Here is a 20,058-nt window from a genome sequence, read left to right as displayed (position 1 = left end):
TATGTTTCGCCTGGAAAAGAGGAGAGTGAGAGGATATATGAGAGCCATCTTCAAATATCTGAAGGGCTGTCACATGGAACAGGGAGCAAGCTTGTTTTCCACTGCTCTGGAAGTTGGGACTTGAGGCAAGTTACAAGAAAGGAGATTCTGACAGTAAGAGCTGTTTGACAGTGGAATGGACTCCCTCGGGAAGTTGTGGGCTCTCCTTCCTTGGACATTTTTAAGCAGGGGTTGGGTGGGCCATCTGTCATGGATGCTTGAGCTGAGATTCCTGCATTGTGGAGGGTTGGACTAGATGACCCTTGGTGTCCCTTCCAACTCTACAAATTCTATGAAATATCTAAAAGTGTGTCAGGTGGAACACTTGTTTTCTGCAGCTCCAGAGTTTAGGACTTGAACAAGTGGATTCAAATTACAAGGAAGGAGTTTCCAACTAAACATTAGGAAAACTTTCTGATGGAAAGAGCTGTTCAACAGTGGAACGGACTCCCTCAGAAGGTGGTGGACTCTCCTTCATTGCAGGTTCCTAAACAGGTTCTTTAGTTGGACTAGATGGCCCTTGGGGTCCTTTCCAACTCTACAACTTCCCCAAGACCTGAAAATGTTGAACATATGCAGGCTGAAGGGGGAAACAAATGCAAAAATTCAAAAAACTATGTTGTGTGTGTGTTGCAAATAACTAAGTTGGGGAAGTGCATTCTTTGTGAAGGCAACCATAATTTGAAAGTTATAGAGGCCTAGGAAGTTGCTGGATAAAAGCACCGAGAAAAAGTTAAAGATCAACTCCCTTGTGTTTTCCCCAGCCCCCTCCCTCCCCACATTTCCCCTGTGCAAAAGGGCTGCGTGGTGCAGGACAGGGAATTAACATGCCAGCTTAACCTTATGCAGCTTCCATTTCAAAGGCTTCTGTGTATGAGGTTTTCCTCTCTGCCCTGTTCACCAAGATGGCCCTCCCATCATGAGAACTGTTGCTGAAACAGGGGGGGGGGGTTGTGATCTGGGTTTTACCTTCATCCTCCCAAGCAATCACATTGCTTATTCTTAAAGCATTTGCTTGCCATGAACCCAGTCTACTTAAACTGCATGTATTTGGGGATCACATTCTTACTTTGGGGGGGGGGGGCAAATATCCTGCAACCTAGAAACACACATCTTGGTATTGAAGTTTTGGTGTAAAACCTGGGGGAGGTAGAAGCAGTATTAGAAACTCAGATTTGCAAGCTCTTCCCCAAATGGCCCCTTAAACTTATGTTACGGGCGCCACAACCAAATATCTAGTCTTTTTTTTTTTTTTTTTGCATGAATCAGCCGGCACATCTTTTGGTGCTCCGCAAGCCAGCTGATTTGTGGGGCAGTTCAGTACCAAAGAGGTGTATCTTTTGGTGCTGCACTGCCCCGCAAGCCAGCTGACTGACGTGGCATCGCAGCAGTGCCATCCAACTAGAGAGAGTTGTCAGTAGCCAAGCCTGGCAACAAGACAACTCCACTTGCTCGCAAAAGGTCACTTGCCAGTCTCAAAATGTGACTGGCTGCTGGGGAATTTCGAGCACTAACATTCTTAAAGCATGTGCGTGCCTTTAACCCAGTCTACTTAAACTGCATGTATTTTGGGGATCGCATTCTTACTGATGGGGCGAGCACCCCAAAACCTAGCAATACACACTTAATACACACCTTGGTACTGAAGTTTTAGTGCAAAGGCCTGGGGGGGGGTGGAAGGGAAGGAATAAGCTGCTTTCAAATTCATGTGCTTATGTTATCAAAAGTGTGTCTAAAGACAGGCAAACCTGCATGAGCATCTAAAGGGGAGGTAAATGTACAATCCAACATCTGCGCAGCCCCCTTCAACTCACCCAGCACTATGACTACAGGATATCCCTGAGCTATGTTGTCTGCACAGCCTGCTGGGGAGAGAGTGTTGGCGTGGGATTCTTGCCCCATGCCTGCCCCCAACTTTTCAGGCCAGAGCTAAGGCGTTAACTCAGGCATTTCCTGTGCAAACAGGTCACTGAGCGGATGAACAAGGTGGAGGGGTTTAAAAGCAACCAGCCTGCATCAATACAAACGCCTGGTGAAAACAGCAAACTTTTTTTTTTTTGCTACAACCTGTGGTTTGAAACACGAACTACACCAGCTTCTCCTTGGCAAAGAGGCAAATTAAGCAGAGCTTAGGATGGACCTATGCAAGTTGCAGGGAGGTGGGGCATAGAAGACAGAAGCTCTCTAAACCAGAGGGTAGCCAGCGTTTTGGACTACAATTCCAATCAACCCCAAGTTGGCGAAGCCAACGTTTAGCAAGGATGGTGGGAGATGTTGCCCCGAACATCTGGAAGGTCACCTGCCCCGAGCTCTGCCCAACGCCTACTTACAAGATTCTGTTTGAAAAACAGGATGGATACAAAGCTCACGAAATGCAGGTATGGCCAGTGTTCTTCACTTTTGAGGTTTCTGGATGGTGCGTGGTTAAGGTGGGATCAGACTGCATTAAAAACAAAAGGCAATCAGAACCCTAGAAGCCAGGCAACTGTGGTAGCACCAACCAAGGGATGGAACTACTCATCATACATGAATTGAACGCAAAAACTGCAGCGGCTGCTTCTTGTTTAAAAACAAGGGGGAAGGAAGCTACTTCGGAAGGGGAGCAAATTGCTCCAACTTTCCCCCCTGCCCTCTGCTGAAATCTGCCCCAAATCCCACTTCCCTCCACCAACATGTACCTGGAAAGAGGTATGTGTGTGTATTTCTAGCACAAAAGCTTGGGGGGGGGGGGTGTTTTCAAGCGCCACCCACTTTCCCACTCACATCTTCTTCCTAGCAGAAGTGGGGCTGCTGTCATTTTGTCACACGAGTTCGCGTTTCAAGAGTAGTTCCCTCCCGGAACTGTATTTATGTTCCTATTTGTTTCTTCTTCGCAAGATCTAAAAGTTGCCCGCTAGAGGGGGCTAAGCTTCCTTCTCAGATTTCGCTTTTCCTTCGACAAGGACACGGCTGCAGTTTATGAGATCAAAGCCCACAGAGAGAGATGCACACATGGACACACGGACCCCTTGCGTACACCAGAGCCCACTGCCGGTATTCACGGACGCCGAGAAGTAACGCTCAACTCAGCCAGACAAACGTTGGGACAAAATTACAATGAGGTCCCAAATAAAACCCAAACGACACCCCCCCCTCCAAGACTTCATTTTGCACACAGACACAACAGGTGGCGGGAGGGGAGGGGTACTGGTAAGTATACATAACTCAGATGACATGTGATTTGCTTTCTTCTCATCAGCGTTCATTCACTTTTTTAAAAAAAGCCAAGGTCAGAAAATATATCTATGTATGTATTTCCATCAGAAGTACGTCAGTTGCCTTTTATTAGCCCATTTGGTATTTATCCATGAAGCCACCTCCCCTCCCTGCTCTGAAACCACGTGTCTCTTATTATAGTGCAGTCCGCCAGTCGCTCAGTCAATCAAGGCAGGCGCGCGCACACACACACACACAAATTAAAAATACTGAAAAGCCAAAAAAAAGTCCTTCTCCCAGCCCCCGCCCTGCCGCCCTCCCCTCCTCCTTCCGCGTGTCCAGCCAGTGCCCCTGTCACAGAGTGATGAGGTCTACCAGGTTGCCCTTGGGCGGCGTCATGTTGTCGGGAAAGAAGTTCACTAAGGTATCAAAGAGCTGAGTCCGTTGGGCGTAGATGTGGTCAACGTCAGAAAACCCTGGAGACGAGGAAGAAGAGAAGAATCGTTGAAAACATGGCTGTGTGTGTGTGTGTGTGTGTGTGTGTGTGTGTATTCTGGATGTTTATCGGCCCAGTATACCTGAAGGAGTGTCTCCACCCCCATCGTTCTGCCCAGACACTGAGGTCCAGTGCCGAGGGCCTTCTGGCGGTTCCCTCGCTGCGAGAAGCCAAGTTGCAGGAAACCGAGCAGAGGGCCTTCTTGGTAGCGGCACCCACCCTGTGGAACGCCCTCCCACCAGATGTCAAAGAGAAAAACAAGTACCAGACTTTTAGAAGACATCTGAAGGCAGCCCTGTTTAGGGAAGCTTTTAATGTTTAACAGACCACTGTATTTTAATATTTTGTTGGAAGCCGCCCAGAGTGGCTGGGGATACCCAGCCAGATGGGCGGGGTATAAATAAATTATTATTATTATTATTATTATTATTATTATTATTATTATTATTATTATTATTACTATTATCTCCCGCGCTCCTGGAGGACCAAAGGTGGGAGGGCTGCCCACCTGCGAATCACATGACATTAGGTGATGCTCTGCTTTGAAATTCCAACTGCTGGGACTGCAAAGCGCCTTCAAACAGCTCTTGCTAAACATCCTTGCATTCAAACACTTCCTATCACCCATCAGCTGACAGAGAGAGAGCATGCCTTACACAAACAACCTCTGTGCTTCTCCTTTAAACCATTAGTGGGCACGACACCCTGAAAATGACCGCGGGGGGGGGCAAATGGGCAGGCTTGGAGGGCCATGTTTGCTCGGAGGTTCCCCACCCTGGGTCCCCAGTGACTGGCAGTGGCTCTCCAGGGTTTCAGGCAAGGGCTAATCCCAGCCTCACCCGAAATCTTCTGCGTATAAGGTTTTCGGCCCTTCCTCAGCCATGCAGCCCACTGGTTGTCTTGGGACACTTGCACTTGCTCTAGCCTACTCCCCCCCCCCCCGGATGGAAAATACATCCCCATTCAAACGATGGGACAATCGCTACAACCGGAGCCTAAATTAGCCCTGCTATCTCAGATTAAGAGCCCAATAAAGACTTCATCCTGGATTGATTAACTGCAGCTAGGTCAGCGGTTGCAAAAAAAAACGGGAAAACTTTAAACACATATCTTTCTGAAGCCTGGATTTCACAAGTATGGGACAAGATCCTTATGGACAGATTAACCATTTAATGAAAGTAACATTGATTTGGGGAGAGGGGGGAAGAGACTCACACCTTTTATACAACAAGGGATCATTTTATTGACTTTGTTAACACAATCAAACATGGTTTTCACCCTACATCAACTCATGGAACCTTATGGAGAGACACTTTCATTTGACTGCCTTTCTTGGAACATCGAAAACTGCAACCATCAAGTGCTATTTCTGTCTCTTTTCCGTACAACTACAGTGGTGCCTCGCTTAACGAATGCCCTGCTTAACGAAATTTCCGCTTAACGAAAGGATTTTTCGAGCGGAGCTTCCCTCGCTAGACGAATGCGTTTTACGAAAAATTTGTCTAGCGAATCGCGGTTTCCCATAGGAATGCATTGAAATTCAATTAATGCGTTCCTATGGGCAAAAAAAAAAAATTCAAAAAAAATCCAATGCATTCCTATGGGATTCGCTAGACGAATTTTTCGCTATAAGAAAAGACCCGTGGAACGAATTAATTTCATCTAGAGAGGCACCACTGTACTAAGCTCTGTTTCCCCTGCATGAGTATGTTTTGCTACTTGAAATCAAAAATCCTTTTAAAAAAAGAGAAGATCCAGCCTCATATATGCAACTTGGGCTCCTCGGAGCCAAAGAAGGGTGAATGCCTTAAAGGTTTTTTAAGATATATGGGTATTTTTTTCTTGGATACAATCTGAAGGAATTATATTATGGCTTGTTAGGCAGATATCCTGTACAGTCCAACAAATTATGGGCTTTATACACAATCATAACTTTTTTTAAAAAATCTGCTGAGTTACCAAAAGGCTGCATAGTTTGTAGCCAGAGGGATGAGGACCAGAACTATGCAACCAGGCTAAACAAAAGCTTGCAAGCAGTTGGGTCCAAATAAATAGGAGCCTTCTTCAAAAGTTTGTCTAAAGAGGACTAAACTTCCACTTTAAACCCACCCACCCCCCCGGCCATCCAAAAATAGAGGGGGAGGGGAGGGGAATATTAATTAAGATGGAACGGCTGGATGACAGGCCAACAATGTGCCATTGCACATTGTGTACATCGCACAAAGGACCAAATGCTGTAAACAAACCTATCCTTGGACTCTGTGAGATGCCCTTGAAATGTTAAACCAGGCTTCCCGGATCTTGATTATTGTTTTTTTGGACTGCAAAACGGTTTGCCATGTTGGCCGGGGCTAAAGGGGAACCTGCAGCCTTAAATATCCAGAGAAGAGGCCTGGATGGGGAAGGCTGAGTTGCAGCAGAATGTAAGAGCTACATCTTGCCGGTTCAGCCCACAAATGCTTCAGTGGAACGCAATTGCCCTGCAGCCGCATGAGCAAGGCCAAATTTAACCCGGCCAGAACCAGAGGGGAGAGCTTTGTGCTCCACCTAAGCAGTTTGCAGGCTTTCGTAACACAACAGGCATCAGCACAGTGGGGTGAATCTTTGGGAAAGCGGTTCCCATGGCACTTTAAACAGAGCCTGATGGAATGAGGACCCCAACAGGGATCGAGCTTCGAAGGCTGACTCTAGTCTTCACATTCCGTTTCAAGGTTCGATGCCAACAAGCAGGGCCGGATTTAGGTTTGATGAGGCCCTAAGCTACTGAAGGTAATGGGGCCCTTTATATATCCAGCTGTCCTTGGCCAACAACAAATAGTCACTGTTTTTTCTGTTGAATATATGCTATAAGGTAATTTATGGACATCATAAGTATCTAAAGCCGTTTGCACGTAACAAAATAGGAGGCTACACAACACAAAACACTGTTGCTGTATGTAGATTTTATGTTATTTATTTTTTATCTTTTATTTTGGAAAGGTACATCCAGGTTTTTTTCCTTTAATTTTTTTGGGGGAGGCCCAAGAAACTGGGGCTCTAAGCTATAGCTTGTTTAGCTTATATGTAAATCCGGCACTGCCAACAAGCCTTCAATTCTTGCAGATTAGCAATTCATGGGAGGGGAGGAAGATGCGGTTTGCACAGTCCAAACTCTGCTTTTACAGCAAGGGTCTCACCTCTCTCTCCCCCCAGCAAGAGGCCCAACTATCACTCAAGTTGCTATTATAAAAAGCGGTCACTTCAGGGGGTCGTGGCAGAGGGAATGCGAACAGAGGATTATTATAGTTTTGGGAGCTCAACTCTGGACTTTCTGGTTCTGGGAAGTTTGAAAACTTTGCTGTTTTCCTTGACATGCTGCCCGAGGAGAGAGACGTGCCCATGACTGGGAAGAACAGCCTGAGCTCACGCACTTGAGTGACACACTTTGCCACAGCAAGCAGAGGGTCAGTCTCTGCCCCCTCCTCCATGAGGCAAGGCTTGCTGGTGGCTGCCAGGGTGACGTGGCAGAAGTTAATTTGTTTTGACTGGCCCCTCCGCGCTTGTGTGGCTAACACCACTGTCCCATGTCTGGAGTACCGACAGCCTGAAACTGATCCACATGGCGTTTCTGGGGATTTAGGACAGAGGCTTTTGAAAAGCACCAATTCCTGCTGGTCTGAAGCATACTCACCCAGAGTGCTCAGGTCGGAGCCGGACTTGAAGAGGGCTGAAGCAAGTAACTGGAACTGGAAAGGAAAACAAACAAGATGTTATTTTATTTTATTTTTAAAGGTTCAACATGTTCCCATGAGGGGCATAAAGGCTTCTTGATCAACAACAATGAAATCACTTTGGTTGAAGGTTGGGGTGGTTCTCCCCCCCCCCTTTTTGGTGGGGGGAATGTTTCCTGACAGATCTAATGCCGCCACATGGAGGATTTATATTCTATTGCTAAGGAATCCTGCTTTTAAAACCAGGTCTTTCCGACCGCATCAATTTATTGCGCTGTCATCTTTTGCATTTCACAAACGTGCATTCAAGAAAAAACGCTGCTCATTGCAAGCAAGCCAGACTAAAATATGAAGCCCGATTCTCGTCGGAATGGAGATATTTAGGCAGTGGCAGCATGGGGACTCTCTCAGCGATTACGACGGAAAGAAAGACCCGTGCTCTTGTCAGGCAAAAGCTGGGAGGACAGATTTATGCATCCTTAACGCAAGCCCTGAAATGGCTTGCTCTCTTGCTGAGTTTTATGCAGATGGCAGACTTCCCTGGGCTGTGGAGAAAGCCAGCTGAAATCAGCCTCCCCCAACCTGGTGCCCCCTCCCCCCAAAAAAGGTGTTGTGTTAAATACAGTAATAATTTTATAATTTATACCCCACCCATCTGACTGGGTTGCCCCAGCCACTTTGGTCGACTCCCAACAAAATATGAAAAACACAATAGAAGATCAACCATTAAAAATTTCCTGATACAGGGCTACCTTCAGATGTCCTTTAAAAGTCATATAGTTGTTTATCTGCTTGACATCTGATGGGAGGGCATTCCATAGGGCAGGCACCACTACTGAAAAGGCCCTCTGCCTGGTTCCCTGTAACCTCACTTTTCGCAGGGAGGGAACTGCCAGAAGGCCCTTGGAGCTGGACCTCAGTGTCCAGGCTGAGCGATGGGGGTGAAGATGCTCCTTCAGGTATATTGGCCTGAGACCATTTAGGGTTTTAAAGGTCAGCACCAACACTTTGAATTGCACTCGTTAAAATCTAGACCACATGGCAGAGGGATGCTCCCTGACCAGCTGCCTACATGGTACCGAGAGGGTCTGTATCAATAGCTTTGTGCGGAACGTCTGAATACCAAATGTTGTTGGCCCATATTCTGCTTGACAGCACCCAGGGGGCATTTTGTAGGACACCAAGGAAACAGGATGCTGGATTAGGAGGACCTTTGCTTCAGCCAGTCCCCACTGAATGGCCACAGCAGTTTCAAGACATCCCCAGGTGAGATCGTAGTTTATTCCGGAAAGCTTTGCCTCTTTAAAGTCAGCAAAGGGGTTTAAATACCGTCAGGAACAGAGGATTCAAAACCATCAACCATTAGGGGCTACAGGGGTGTCCAAGTTCTCTCCGGGAAGTAAGCTATAACTGTGGACTGCAGTTCTACTGGCGAGTATATCCCATGGAACTCAATGGGACCTGTTTCAGAGTTAGGTTTTAACACTCATTTACATAGCTGCCAAGTTTTCCCTTTTCTCGCGAGGAAGCCTATTCAGCATAAGGGAAAATCCCTGTAAAAAAGGGATAACTTGGCAGCTATGCTCATTTAAAAACAAAAACAAATTTGCCTTCTCCTTCTGGGATCTTTCATTTACACCGTATTAGACTAATCAGGTGCCTGGCCAAAAACTGTTCTGTCCAGAACACGGCGTTTGTTTCATTTGGCTGCGTGGCCTCAAGCTGCTGAACTAGTTTCCATTTATTAATGTCAGGTGCTCTCTCTCTCTCTCTCTCTCTCTCTCTCTCTCTCTCTCTCTCTCTCTCATACGTAATTCTACCTTCTTTTCTGCAGTTATGGTTTGCAATTTGCAAGGCAGGCCTCCCAGGAGAAATGTAAGCAAGTGTCAAGTGAGGCAAAAGCTTCTCTCCGGCCCCTGGTCAATACGTTCACTCAGAATTGCACCATAAAGCTTTCCCTGAAACCTGCGGCCCTCCCAGCAGCCCCAGTCAGCCTGGCCAATGGTCAAGAACAGCGGAAGCGGGGAGTTCGGCAACATTTGGAATTCCCCACCCCGGCACTAAAATATATCACTCGGGGAGGATCAGAGGTCCAACTTTTGCCCAGGTTTTGTTTTTTAATCACCTGCATGTAGAAAACTAGTGTTGCAGGGAGAGGGCTAGGCTGAACCTCTCTCTCCAGCATGTTCTTTCTCCATAAAACACTGGAACACACGACACACACACCCCTGCAGCCTGAAATGGTACATTCCAAGGAAAGTGTCATCCCTTGATTCTGCTTGATATGAAGTGGGCCTGAGAGCTCCAACTGCCCTAAAGTGGGGTTTCCCAAACTTGGGTCCCCAGCTGTTTTTGGACTACAATTCCCATCACCCCTGACCTATGGTCCAGCTAGCTAGCGCTGATAGGTGTTGTAGTCCAAAAACAGCTGGAGACCCAGGTTTGGGAAGCACTTCCCTACAGCATCCTCTGTCAGGAGATTAAGTTCCACCTTAAGGCTTAGGCATGTTGCTGCTGATGTATGTCACATGTCTAGGCATTTCCGTTTGTACTTTTTCTTTACTGTACTGTTTGGACTGTTGGAAGAGAGGAAGCATAGTTTCGCTCTCTATTCACATATGCTGTAAATAAACTGCTTTAAAATGCCTCTCATCTGCCTCATCATCTCCGCTGAAACTGCGTGGGCATCTCTGCTGATTGCGTGCTCAGGTCACTGAGACCCTGAGTCGTGTTCCATGGGAATCACCGGGACTGAGGAGAAGAGGGGGCTGCCGGCTGGACCTCCCAATGGTGATATCCCAACATCCTCTGTGACTTCTAGATGTTTAGGACTACAACTCCCATAAACCTCTAGGCTGCCCTGGAAGTGTAGCATCAACCTACCCCATGCATCCGGTTCAGATAACAGCGTGATTCCTTCTCTTTTTACAGGAAGTTGCCTCTCCCGAAGACTACATATCCCATAGACTTTTAATGCCAAGGTTGTGGCATTTATGCTGCACTACTCAACAAGGTTGCTAGAAAAGCATGAGGCCCCAGCATGTTCCAAGAAGCTGGGACTTAAATCTTGGAGATGTCACAGATCCAAGTTCCTCTTTCCTATCTGTAAAATGGGGGTTGTTGGCTCGTGGTGAGGAGGAATGGAACTGCAAATAGAAAGCTGCTCCATGAGTTATGAAGAGCCACTTGCAACAAAGGAACAAGGAAGCTCAGATGGCAAGCAGGAGAGGAAAAGGGGGTACATGCGGGGCAAACCGGCGGGAGTAACTGAACCGTCAAGTGCAGCTGACAGCAAGGATCGGGCTCTAAGGCTATGGTGCACCAGTGATTAAGAAGGCTATAGAAAACAGCAATTAAAAATATATATAGTGTGTTTTCAATGCATGTGACGCATTCAGTATACCTGAAGGAGCGTCTCCTCCCCCATCGTTCTGCCCGGACACTGAGGGCCAGTGCCGAGGGCCTTCTGGCGGTTCCCTCACTACGAGAAGCTAAGTTACAGGGAACCAGGCAGAGGGCCTTCTCGGTAGTGGCACCCGCCCTGTGGAATGCCCTCCCACCAGAGGTCAAAGAGAACAACAACTACCAGACCTTTAGAAAGCATCTCAAGGCAGCCCTCTTTAGGGAAGCTTTTAATGTTTGATGGATTTCTGTATTTTAATGTTCTGTTGGAAGCCGCCCAGATTATTATTATTAATAATTATTATTATTATTATTATTGCAGATTAACAAAGAGGCCTTTCCATCGCCAGGAGCTGAATATGGAAAAAGTAAAAAAGTAAGGGCAAGAGATCTAGGACAAGGTACAGTGGTGCCTCGCTAGACAAATTTAATTCATTCCACGGGTCTTTTCTTATAACGAAAAATTCGTCTAGCGAATCCCATAGGAATGCATTGAAATTTTATTGATTTTTTTTTTGCCCATAGGAACGCATTAATTGAATTTCAGTGCATTCCTGTGGGAAACCGCGATTCGCTAGACGAATTTTTCGTAAAACGAATTCATCTAGCGAGGCAACCTCCGCTAGAAAAAACCTTTCGTTAAGCGGAAATTTCGTTAAGCAGGGCATTCATTAAGCGAGGCACCACTGTACTTCAAAAGGAAGCCTTGATATATCAATCCATCCAAATGCAGAGCATATTTAGCTTTTCAGGCGATGGAACTGTGACACTCATCCACCACACTAGCCAGGGGACCGGGGCTTTGGCCCTGAGCTGTTTTTGCATCTGCGGGCACAAATTCATGGAGGCAGCCAGGTCGCTGTGAGAACTCCGCAATATGAACCTTTCCATGTCAACGGGAAGAGGGAAGAAAGCAAGCCAATCCCCCCACCCCTTACCTCTTTTGTCTCCTCTGGGTCCGAGTGGTCTACGGTCACAAACAAGTCGTTCTGCAGGTATTTCAGGGCACTTAGCGGGTCTGTCTGGGCCTTCTCTTCAAACCTGGGGAGAGACATGCAAGGCAAGGGTTGATAGTTTACAGATTGCTGGAGGTGGCTTAAGAGATCTTTCTTTTGAAAAGCTCGGCTGCTAAAAAGAAATAGCCTATTACCTACTTAAGTGGGTCATTTCTGCAAGGTTGCCTGATGAAAGCATGAGCTCAGGCTCAGGCCTCCGTGCGAAACAGGGGCTCAAGTTTAAAGGTGTTTGGGAGAAGGCTAGATCAGGGGGGGATTTACCTGGATTTTGGCTTGACTGAAGCAATATGAAACCGTAGGGACAATCCAGTTCAAAACAAGGTGCCCCCCCTCCCCACCGCCCACTCCACAGTGCTTTCAAACTACCAAGGTTGCAAACAAAACTTTCATCAATGCACCCAAAAAGGATTCTTCTTTTGAGGGGAAGGAAATATAGCCAGAGGTGTCAAGTGTCAGCCTCTAAAATGGAATTATTTTTAAGGGCCATCTGTCCTTGTGGAAATTTAGCTACAGGAATGGTAAGGCAAGGCCAAGCCTCATCCTTAAGTCAGCTCAATTGGTTAGATAATACCAAGGTTGTAGGTTTGATCCCCATATGGGGCAGCTACATATTCCTGCACTGCAGGGGGTTGGACCAGATAGTCCTCAGGGTCCCTTCCAACTCTGCACAAGATTCAATAGCCATCTTCAAGTATCTTAAGGCAGGCATAGGCAAACTCGGCCCTCCAGATGTTTTGGGACTACAACACCCATGATCCCTAGCTAACAGGACCGGTGGTCAGGGATGGTGGTAATTGGAGTCCCAAAACATCTGGAGGGCTGAGTTTGCTTATGCCTGTCTTAAGGGCTGTCACATGGAAGATGGAGCAAGCTTGTTTTCTCCTGCTCTGGAAGGTAGGATTCAAACCCATGGCTTCAAGTGACAAAAGAAAAGAGATTCCGACTAAACATACGGCAAAACTTTCCGAAAGAGCGAGCAGTTCAAGAGTGGAATAGTCTCCCTCCGGAGGTTGTGGACTCTCCTTCCTTGGAGGTTTTTAAGCAGAGGTTGGATGGTCACCTGTCAGGGATGCTTTAGCTGAGATCCCTGCATTTCAGGGGGTTGGACTAGATGACCCTTGGGGTCCCTTCCAACTCTATGATGTCACAGGAAACCACTCATTGAGAAATGCTGTCTTCAGAAAGACAAAGAAACCCCAAAATGCACAAGACAAGCTCTCCATTACTTGGTAAATAATAAATTACTGAACAAAATTGTTTCATTTTATATGCAAGGAGCCCAGGAAGACAAGCATCCCCCATCCATTTTAATCTTAGCAACCCAACATGCAAGGTTGGCCTTGGTCAGGGATGGGGAACCGGCAGTCCTCTGGATGTTACTGGACTCAACTCCAACATGGCTAAAGTTCAAGGCTGATGGGAGATGGAGTCCAGAAACATCTGGGAGGGGCGCAGGCTGCTGATCCTGCGATCAAGATACTGAACAAGTTTTAATCAGGTTGCTTTGCAACAGCAATGTTTCCCTTAGAGGCGAAATAACGACAAGGCCGCAACAGGGATTACTGGGAAATGCTGTGGGGCATCGGGAGGAAGAGAGATTGCCAACCTCGATTCCTTATTTTACTGGGTAGCTTCAGGTTTGCCTTGTTGTTGTACGAAGATTACGGTATTCATTTGTGTAGCCGAAGCCACAGCAAAGAATGAAACACATATAAAGCAGAATAAAATACATTACAGGGTTAGAATAACTACAAAAACCCTGCATTCTGTCACATAAGAATTTGCTCCGCTGAGGAATTTAACTTATCCCCCACAAACCTTGATCTTTAACATGCCTCTCCAAAGGCAAAACAGGCCACTTTTTCAGAGGTGTAGGGGGGGAACTGCCCTCTAATAATAATAATTTTAAAAAGTGAATCGTGGGTGATGGGAGTTGTAGTCCAACAAGAGCTGGGGACCCAAGTTCCAGAAACACTACTTTAAAATATGAGTTTCCATGTGGCGAGGGGCCACCTTGAAGTCTAACAAGCTCAGAGGAGGGGCTATACACGTCAATAACTTACAGTCTTTCCCAATTCCAAAATCCGAATGGCTCTATTGTTAACTTCTCCTTGAAAGCAGAAAGTACAAAAATGGGCCCTATCCCCTTGTTGTTGACACACTACAAGATTCTCCCCTTCCTCCCCAGGAAAGAGCAGCAGCTTCAAACGACTGTGTCCTGCTGGGTTTAATTCTACAATGGCAGCTATAGGCTCCCCACATCTGAATTCAGGCTTGCAACACAGGACATGTGTGACTAAAGATCATGGGAAAGTCTAGCTTTTCAAATGATGGGGCACAATGGTGAGAAAGAGAAAGGATTTGTGGGAGAGAAAGGATCCGTCTCCCTACTAGCCAAGAAGAGGGTGGGTGGATTAGAGAGATCATTTCACTGAACTACGCCGGATTTCTATGGGAGACTGCACCCAGTTACTAGGCAGGATAGCCATGTTCTCCCTCCGCTCTCGGAGGCAATATGCCTCCAAATAATATCAGAGGGTGTAAACCCCAAGGAGGGAAGTGTGCCATTGCACTCAGGTCCTGCTTCCAGACTTCCCACAGGTTGGCCACTCTGAGAAGTGGATGCTGGACCAGAAAGGCCTTCAGCTGCCATGCTCCCCCCCCCCCGGCTCCTCATTGCACATATGCATTGCAGCTGTGATCTTATCTGTTTTTAGCATTTTTATCCTGCTCTTCAGCCAAAAAAAAGCTCCCTGAGCGCTTTACAGATCATTTAAAGTCCGAGTCAGTCCCAGCCCCTCAGGCTTAGAATCTAAAATACACAGAGCACAAAAAAGGGACTGGGGGGGGGAGAGAGAAGCAAAGACAGGCACCAGTTACAAAGTTCTCCTAAGGGCCGGCTGGGATGGAAGCTGTTCAGGGAGGAGAGAAGCCTGCCAGCAGAGTCAAAGCAGTAGGCCTGTTTCCCTTCGCCTAATCCTTAAAGGGAGGGAGGGAGGGGAATCGCCATCCAGGTGAGCCAGTGTCACTCTTTCCGTGGCAGCAGCAACATTCATTTCTCCATGTTCTGGGGCTGATTCTTCCCCCTCAGCAGTTAGACAATAGATGTATCTGAGCAGTCTGGTGAGATTTCAGTGCTTAGGCGTGTCTCACCGACTGCGGCAATGTACCATTGTCGCCGTTCCTTGTGTATGTTGGGAAAGCAGTGCATCCCGAGGAGTCTGCTTCTTGAGATTCATTTTCCCAACTGCTACGCTCGCTTCCAGCTGCAGACATAAACAACCCACAGCTTGAAGCTCATGTATGCCACAAATGCAAATGTTTTACTCCCAGGAGGCACCTAGCTGCACTATCGTTCTTGATGGCCAGGAGGGAAATGAACTGCATGGCTGTGTTGTGCATCCCTAGCCCACTGAAGCAACACTGAAACAAAACAGCAGCGCTTCAGTTTTCCTTCTTCCAGGACCGCAATGGCGGGGCAGCAGTCATTCACCTATCATGGCTGGTAACCATTTATTTATAGGGGACAGCTTCCCACAGGGTCGTGGAGAAATGGTGTGGCTTTGCTGCAAAGGGGAGCTGAGACACAGGGAGCGCTGAGTTCCACACAGAGCCAGTTCTATACCTGCCAACTATGTGCCTTCAGGCCTCTAAATTGTGATTTCAAAAGATTGCACCCAAGCGGTTGGATGACCATATGTCATAGATGCTTTAGCTGAGATTCCTGCATTGCAGGGGGTTGGGTTGGACTAGGTGACGCTTAAAGACCGTTCCTTCCAATTCTACAATTCTATGATTTTATGATTATGGGAACCTTTTTTTAAAAAAAAAAAGGTGTATGTGCTTTTTTAAGGAGGGAAAAAATACCCACATTTTGGTGACAATAAGAAGGAACCTTGAGCCCTATTAAAGCAACAAGGCTGGGCATTTTTTAATCACATAGGGTTTCTGGCATACTCCCACACACTCTTGCTTCTTAATGCCAAGGGACTCGGTTCTGCAGTCTCTTGCAAGCCTGTACCTGTGCTTCCTAATTAGGTATTTGCAGTGGCGTAGAAGGTATTCTTTCGAAGGCCGGCAAAGCTTCAGGGACCAGAAATCATCCAGCCGCATCTTTGGAGAACAGGATTTGCCTGGATTCCCTCCAAACAAATAATGGACCTTGAAAGACAAGAATTGAGATGTCGAGTCATAAACGCCAGTGTGGTTCAATCAAACCTTTGATGTGCTCTCTCCCCTCCCCCCCCTCCACCAAGGAGCTCCACCTGAGCAGCTGCCTGAGGGACGGGTGTGTGTGTGTGTGTGTGTGTGTGATGTGTGCCCAGGCCGTTGGGTTTATCCCACATGCCTCTTGCCACAACTGCACCTGTGAGGGACAGGGGATATCGCGAAGTCCCTCCCCTCCTGAGTTCAAGCCCGTCCCCGAGCAAAGGGGAAAGCAGGGAGAGTTCCGATTCCAGTGGGGAAGCAGGAAGTCGTGTCCGAGGCTCAGGCAAGGTAGAGGAGCCAGGGTCCCAGGTGGGACAGGAAGGGGCAAGCAAGGGGGGAAGACCCATCCCTCCAACTCCAGAATTACGCAGGAAGAGGAGGGGCAAGAGGATGGGTCTGCCAAAGCTTTTGTGTTGGAGAAAGACGCGCCAAAAGCCATTAGGAGGTTCTGAAACCGACTGACAACATCGCTCCGTGTAAATAGCAATGACTTGAGCACTGTAAATACGCAGCACCAATAAAAGAATAAAATGCAGAGCTGCGTAGCGTCGTTACTCTGAAGTAGTCCACTCCGGCCACTGTGACAGCAACCTCCTAATCATTTTTGGGCTACTTCGGAGTTGCCGGGATGAGCGTGTCCGAGGCGGAGAAGTGGCGGCAGATCGCTGAGCAAGCCCAGCTAGAACTGCAACAGCTGTCGCTGCAGGCGCAGGGAGAATTGAAGGCAGCTAAAGAGGAGACTAAGAAGGTCCAGGACGACCGGCTACAACTTGCGGAACAGGTGAGAGAGCTCCAGGAAAAAGAGCAGCATTTAAGGGCGGTGGCGGTAGACCTCCAAAACAAGCTGGATGCAGAGAAAAACAAGGCGGGAGGGGCTCCCCAAGTCCAAGTGCTGCCAGGAAGGAGAGCAGGGACCCTTGTAAGCAAGTTCAATGGAGACCCGAAGGAGTTTCAGGGCTTTGAGACTGAGATCGTGTATGCTCTTGAGCTGCACCAGAATGAGTTCCCCGATGATGAGCACAGAGTAGCGTTTATTGTGGAACATCTCACCGGAGCAGCCAGGGAGTGGCTAAGACCATTAATCGCAACCAAGAATCCTTGCATGAAAAATGTCCAACAATTTCTAGAAGGTTTGAGGACGATGTATTCGTCCGATAGTCATTTGGACCAGACTAAGGAGGAACTGCATAATTTACGCCAAGGAAATATGACAGTTCGCGCATATTGGGCGAAATTCACCATGCTGGTGCACAGACTGGGGTGGGTTTTGGATTCGCCTCCCATGCAAGCTGCGTTTTACTTGGGTTTGAGCGAGGAGGTGAAGGATGAACTCTCGAGAGGTCCAAAGCCCAGTACTATGGATCAGCTGAGCAAAGCAGCTCTGGCGGTGGGGGTGAGGCAGGAATCCCGGTGGAACGACAAGCAAGCGACGCGCGCAAAGCGGGCTTGGTTCCCACGGTCGCAGGAGAAGCCACTCCCTCAACAACCCTTTCAGGCCACGCCTGGAGCCAGCCAGGACCAGGAGCCCATGCAGATTGATAGCGCGCGCGCGCGGGCTTTTCAAACCCCAGCGGCGCCAAGACGCAAGGAGGGAAGGGGCGGGAATTGCTTTCTCTGCAACTCACCCCAGCATCTCGTCAGAGACTGCCCACATCGCAGGGAGTGGCAAGGAAAGGCGGGAACGGTGGTGCCCTCCCCCACTGACGCAGCACCACAGCAGGGAAACGGGAAAGCCTGGCTGCAGGAGACAAGGGGCAGCAGCCAGGCACAGTCAGCAGACAACAGCCCCAGCCCGCCCACCCGCACAGAGAGGTGCAGAGCCAGCCCACCCCTCCCAGAGCAGGAGTGGTTCTAGAAGTGACGCTAACGCTCCCAAATGGCTATCCCCTGACGGTCCTCGCCTTAATTGACAGTGGGGCGTCCGCCAACTTCTTCTCGAGAAGCTTTGCAGAAGAGCACCAAATCCAGCTTTTGCAGTTGGATTTTCCTCTGCACGTAGCAACCATTGACGGCAGGGAGCTGCTGGGAGGGGCCATCACACATCAAACCCCCCCCATGAGAATGACGGTGGGAAGGCACTCAGAGACACTGGCGTTCAACGTCACCACCATCTCAGACCCCCCCATCGTCTTGGGCATGAGCTGGCTGGCGCGCCACGACCCCTCCATCAGTTGGCACCAGAGGTGCATCACGTTTGGGTCAGACTTTTGTCTGGAACATTGCATGCAGCACCAACCAGGGGAGGGGCCTCCGATAGCCACGGTGGCCACCATGCATATCAAAGGGGGTGAGGCAATACCCAAGCAGTACTGGGACCTGCAGGAGGTCTTCAGCGAAGCGGAGTCCGACCACCTACCCCCGCACAGGCCTTTTGACTGCCAGATCAACCTGGTGCCAGGGGCGACGATACCCCCAGCCAAGCTGTACGCCATGTCAGACCAGGAGCTGGAGGATCTGCGCGCTTTCATCGACAAGAACCTCAAGCGGGGGTTCATAAGGGAAAGCAAGGCAGCAGGGGGCAGCCCGGTCTTCTGGGTGGACAAGAAAGACACGCAACAGCGCCGTCTTGTGGTGGACTTTAGACGGCTGAATTCGGTGACAGAGCCCGTGGCTTTCCCCATGCCCAGAGTGGATGATCTCCTGACAGCGGCACGCAGGGGCAAGATTTTCACCAAGCTGGACCTAAGGGGGGCGTACAACTTGATCAGGATCCGGGAAGGAGATGAATGGAAAACCACGATGTTCACGCCTCTGGGCTCTTTTGAATATCTGGTGATGCCCTTCGGTTTGCAAGGGGGCTCAGCATGCTTCCAGGCCTTCATGCACCACGTCCTGGGGTCCCTCCTCTTCAGGAAATGCTTGGTCTTCCTAGATGACATCCTTATCTACTCGAATGACCCAGTGCAGCATGTGAAAGATGTCAGAGAGGTGTTGCAACGCCTGAAGGAGAACCACCTGTATGTGAAGCTGGAGAAGTGCAAGTTTCACACCAAAGAGGTGGACTTCCTGGGCTACAAGCTGTCAGACAAGGGGCTGGCGATGGACAAGGACAAGGTGCAGGCCATCCTGGACTGGCACAGCCCCAGGACGCGCAAAGATGCCCAACGCCTACTAGGCTTCGCTAACTTCTACAGGAAGTTCATCAAGAACTTCTCTCGCGTTACGGCTCCCATCACGGACTGCCTGAGAGGCAAGCAGAAGTTCAAGTGGACACCAGAGGCGCAAGCAGCGTTCGAAAGCCTCAAGAGAGTGTTCGCCTCAGACCAAAACCTGTTCCATGTGGTGCAGGACGCGCCCCTACGCATTGAGACAGATGCTTCTGAAAAAGCTGTGGGCGCAATTTTGTTGCAACTGGACGCCAACAGGGAGTGGAGACCCTGTGCCTTCTTCTCCAGGAAGCTGACACAGCCTGAACGCAACTACACAGTGTTTGATAGGGAACTTCTTGCGATCTACGCTGCGTTCCAGCACTGGCGACACTTCCTGGTGGGCGCGAAGCACCCCATCCAGGTGTGCACAGACCACAAGAACCTGGAGTTCTGGAGAACTGCCAGGGTGCTCAACCAGCGGCAGATACGGTGGGCAGAGTTCTTCTCGAACTTCAACTTCTCCATCCACTACATCCCGGGGGAGCAGAATGTCAGGGCGGATGCCCTCTCCCGCAAGCCAGAGTACATGGAGGAGGAGGCGCCACCAGCCCCAAGGCACATTTTCCCCCCGTCGGCATGGTCCTGCGGAGCAGCTGTGGTGAGCGAGGCAGAACTCACAGCACTGACGGCAGCGGATGAATTTGCCAACCGCATCTTCAGAGAACTGAGAGGGGGGAGGGAGCAGGCAAAAGACTTTGCAGAACGCAGAGGGCTGCTTTTCTACAAGGGTGCGCTGTACCTACCCACCACCCAGCTTCGACGTACGGTCCTCAAGCAGATGCACGACAACCCTACAGCGGGGCATTTTGGAAGGGACAAAACCGCTCACCTAGTCATGAGAC

At 48.9% G+C, this 20,058-nt stretch overlaps 1 protein-coding gene across 2 annotated transcripts in view; it reads right to left on the bottom strand.

Annotated features, from left to right (window-relative positions):
* Positions 1-1,240: 1,240 nt before the first annotated feature.
* The window catches only part of MKLN1 (muskelin 1), a 91,495-nt gene continuing 72,677 nt past the window's right edge, over positions 1,241-20,058 (bottom strand). For both annotated transcript variants that reach the window (XM_060279220.1, XM_060279221.1), the window contains 4 exons: positions 15,880-16,019; positions 11,781-11,883; positions 7,401-7,455; positions 1,241-3,710 (listed from right to left, as the gene is read on the bottom strand). In XM_060279220.1, the coding sequence (XP_060135203.1) occupies positions 3,589-3,710; positions 7,401-7,455; positions 11,781-11,883; positions 15,880-16,019 (420 nt within the window). In that variant the 3' untranslated portion in view covers positions 1,241-3,588. The remainder of the gene's footprint in view (positions 3,711-7,400; positions 7,456-11,780; positions 11,884-15,879; positions 16,020-20,058) is intronic.

The sequence above is a fragment of the Zootoca vivipara genome, chromosome 10 (assembly GCF_963506605.1).
Source record: "Zootoca vivipara chromosome 10, rZooViv1.1, whole genome shotgun sequence".
NCBI lineage: Eukaryota > Metazoa > Chordata > Lepidosauria > Squamata > Lacertidae > Zootoca > Zootoca vivipara.
The sequence above is the reverse complement of the archived record's forward strand: the minus strand, read 5'-3'. Positions and strand labels throughout refer to the sequence as shown.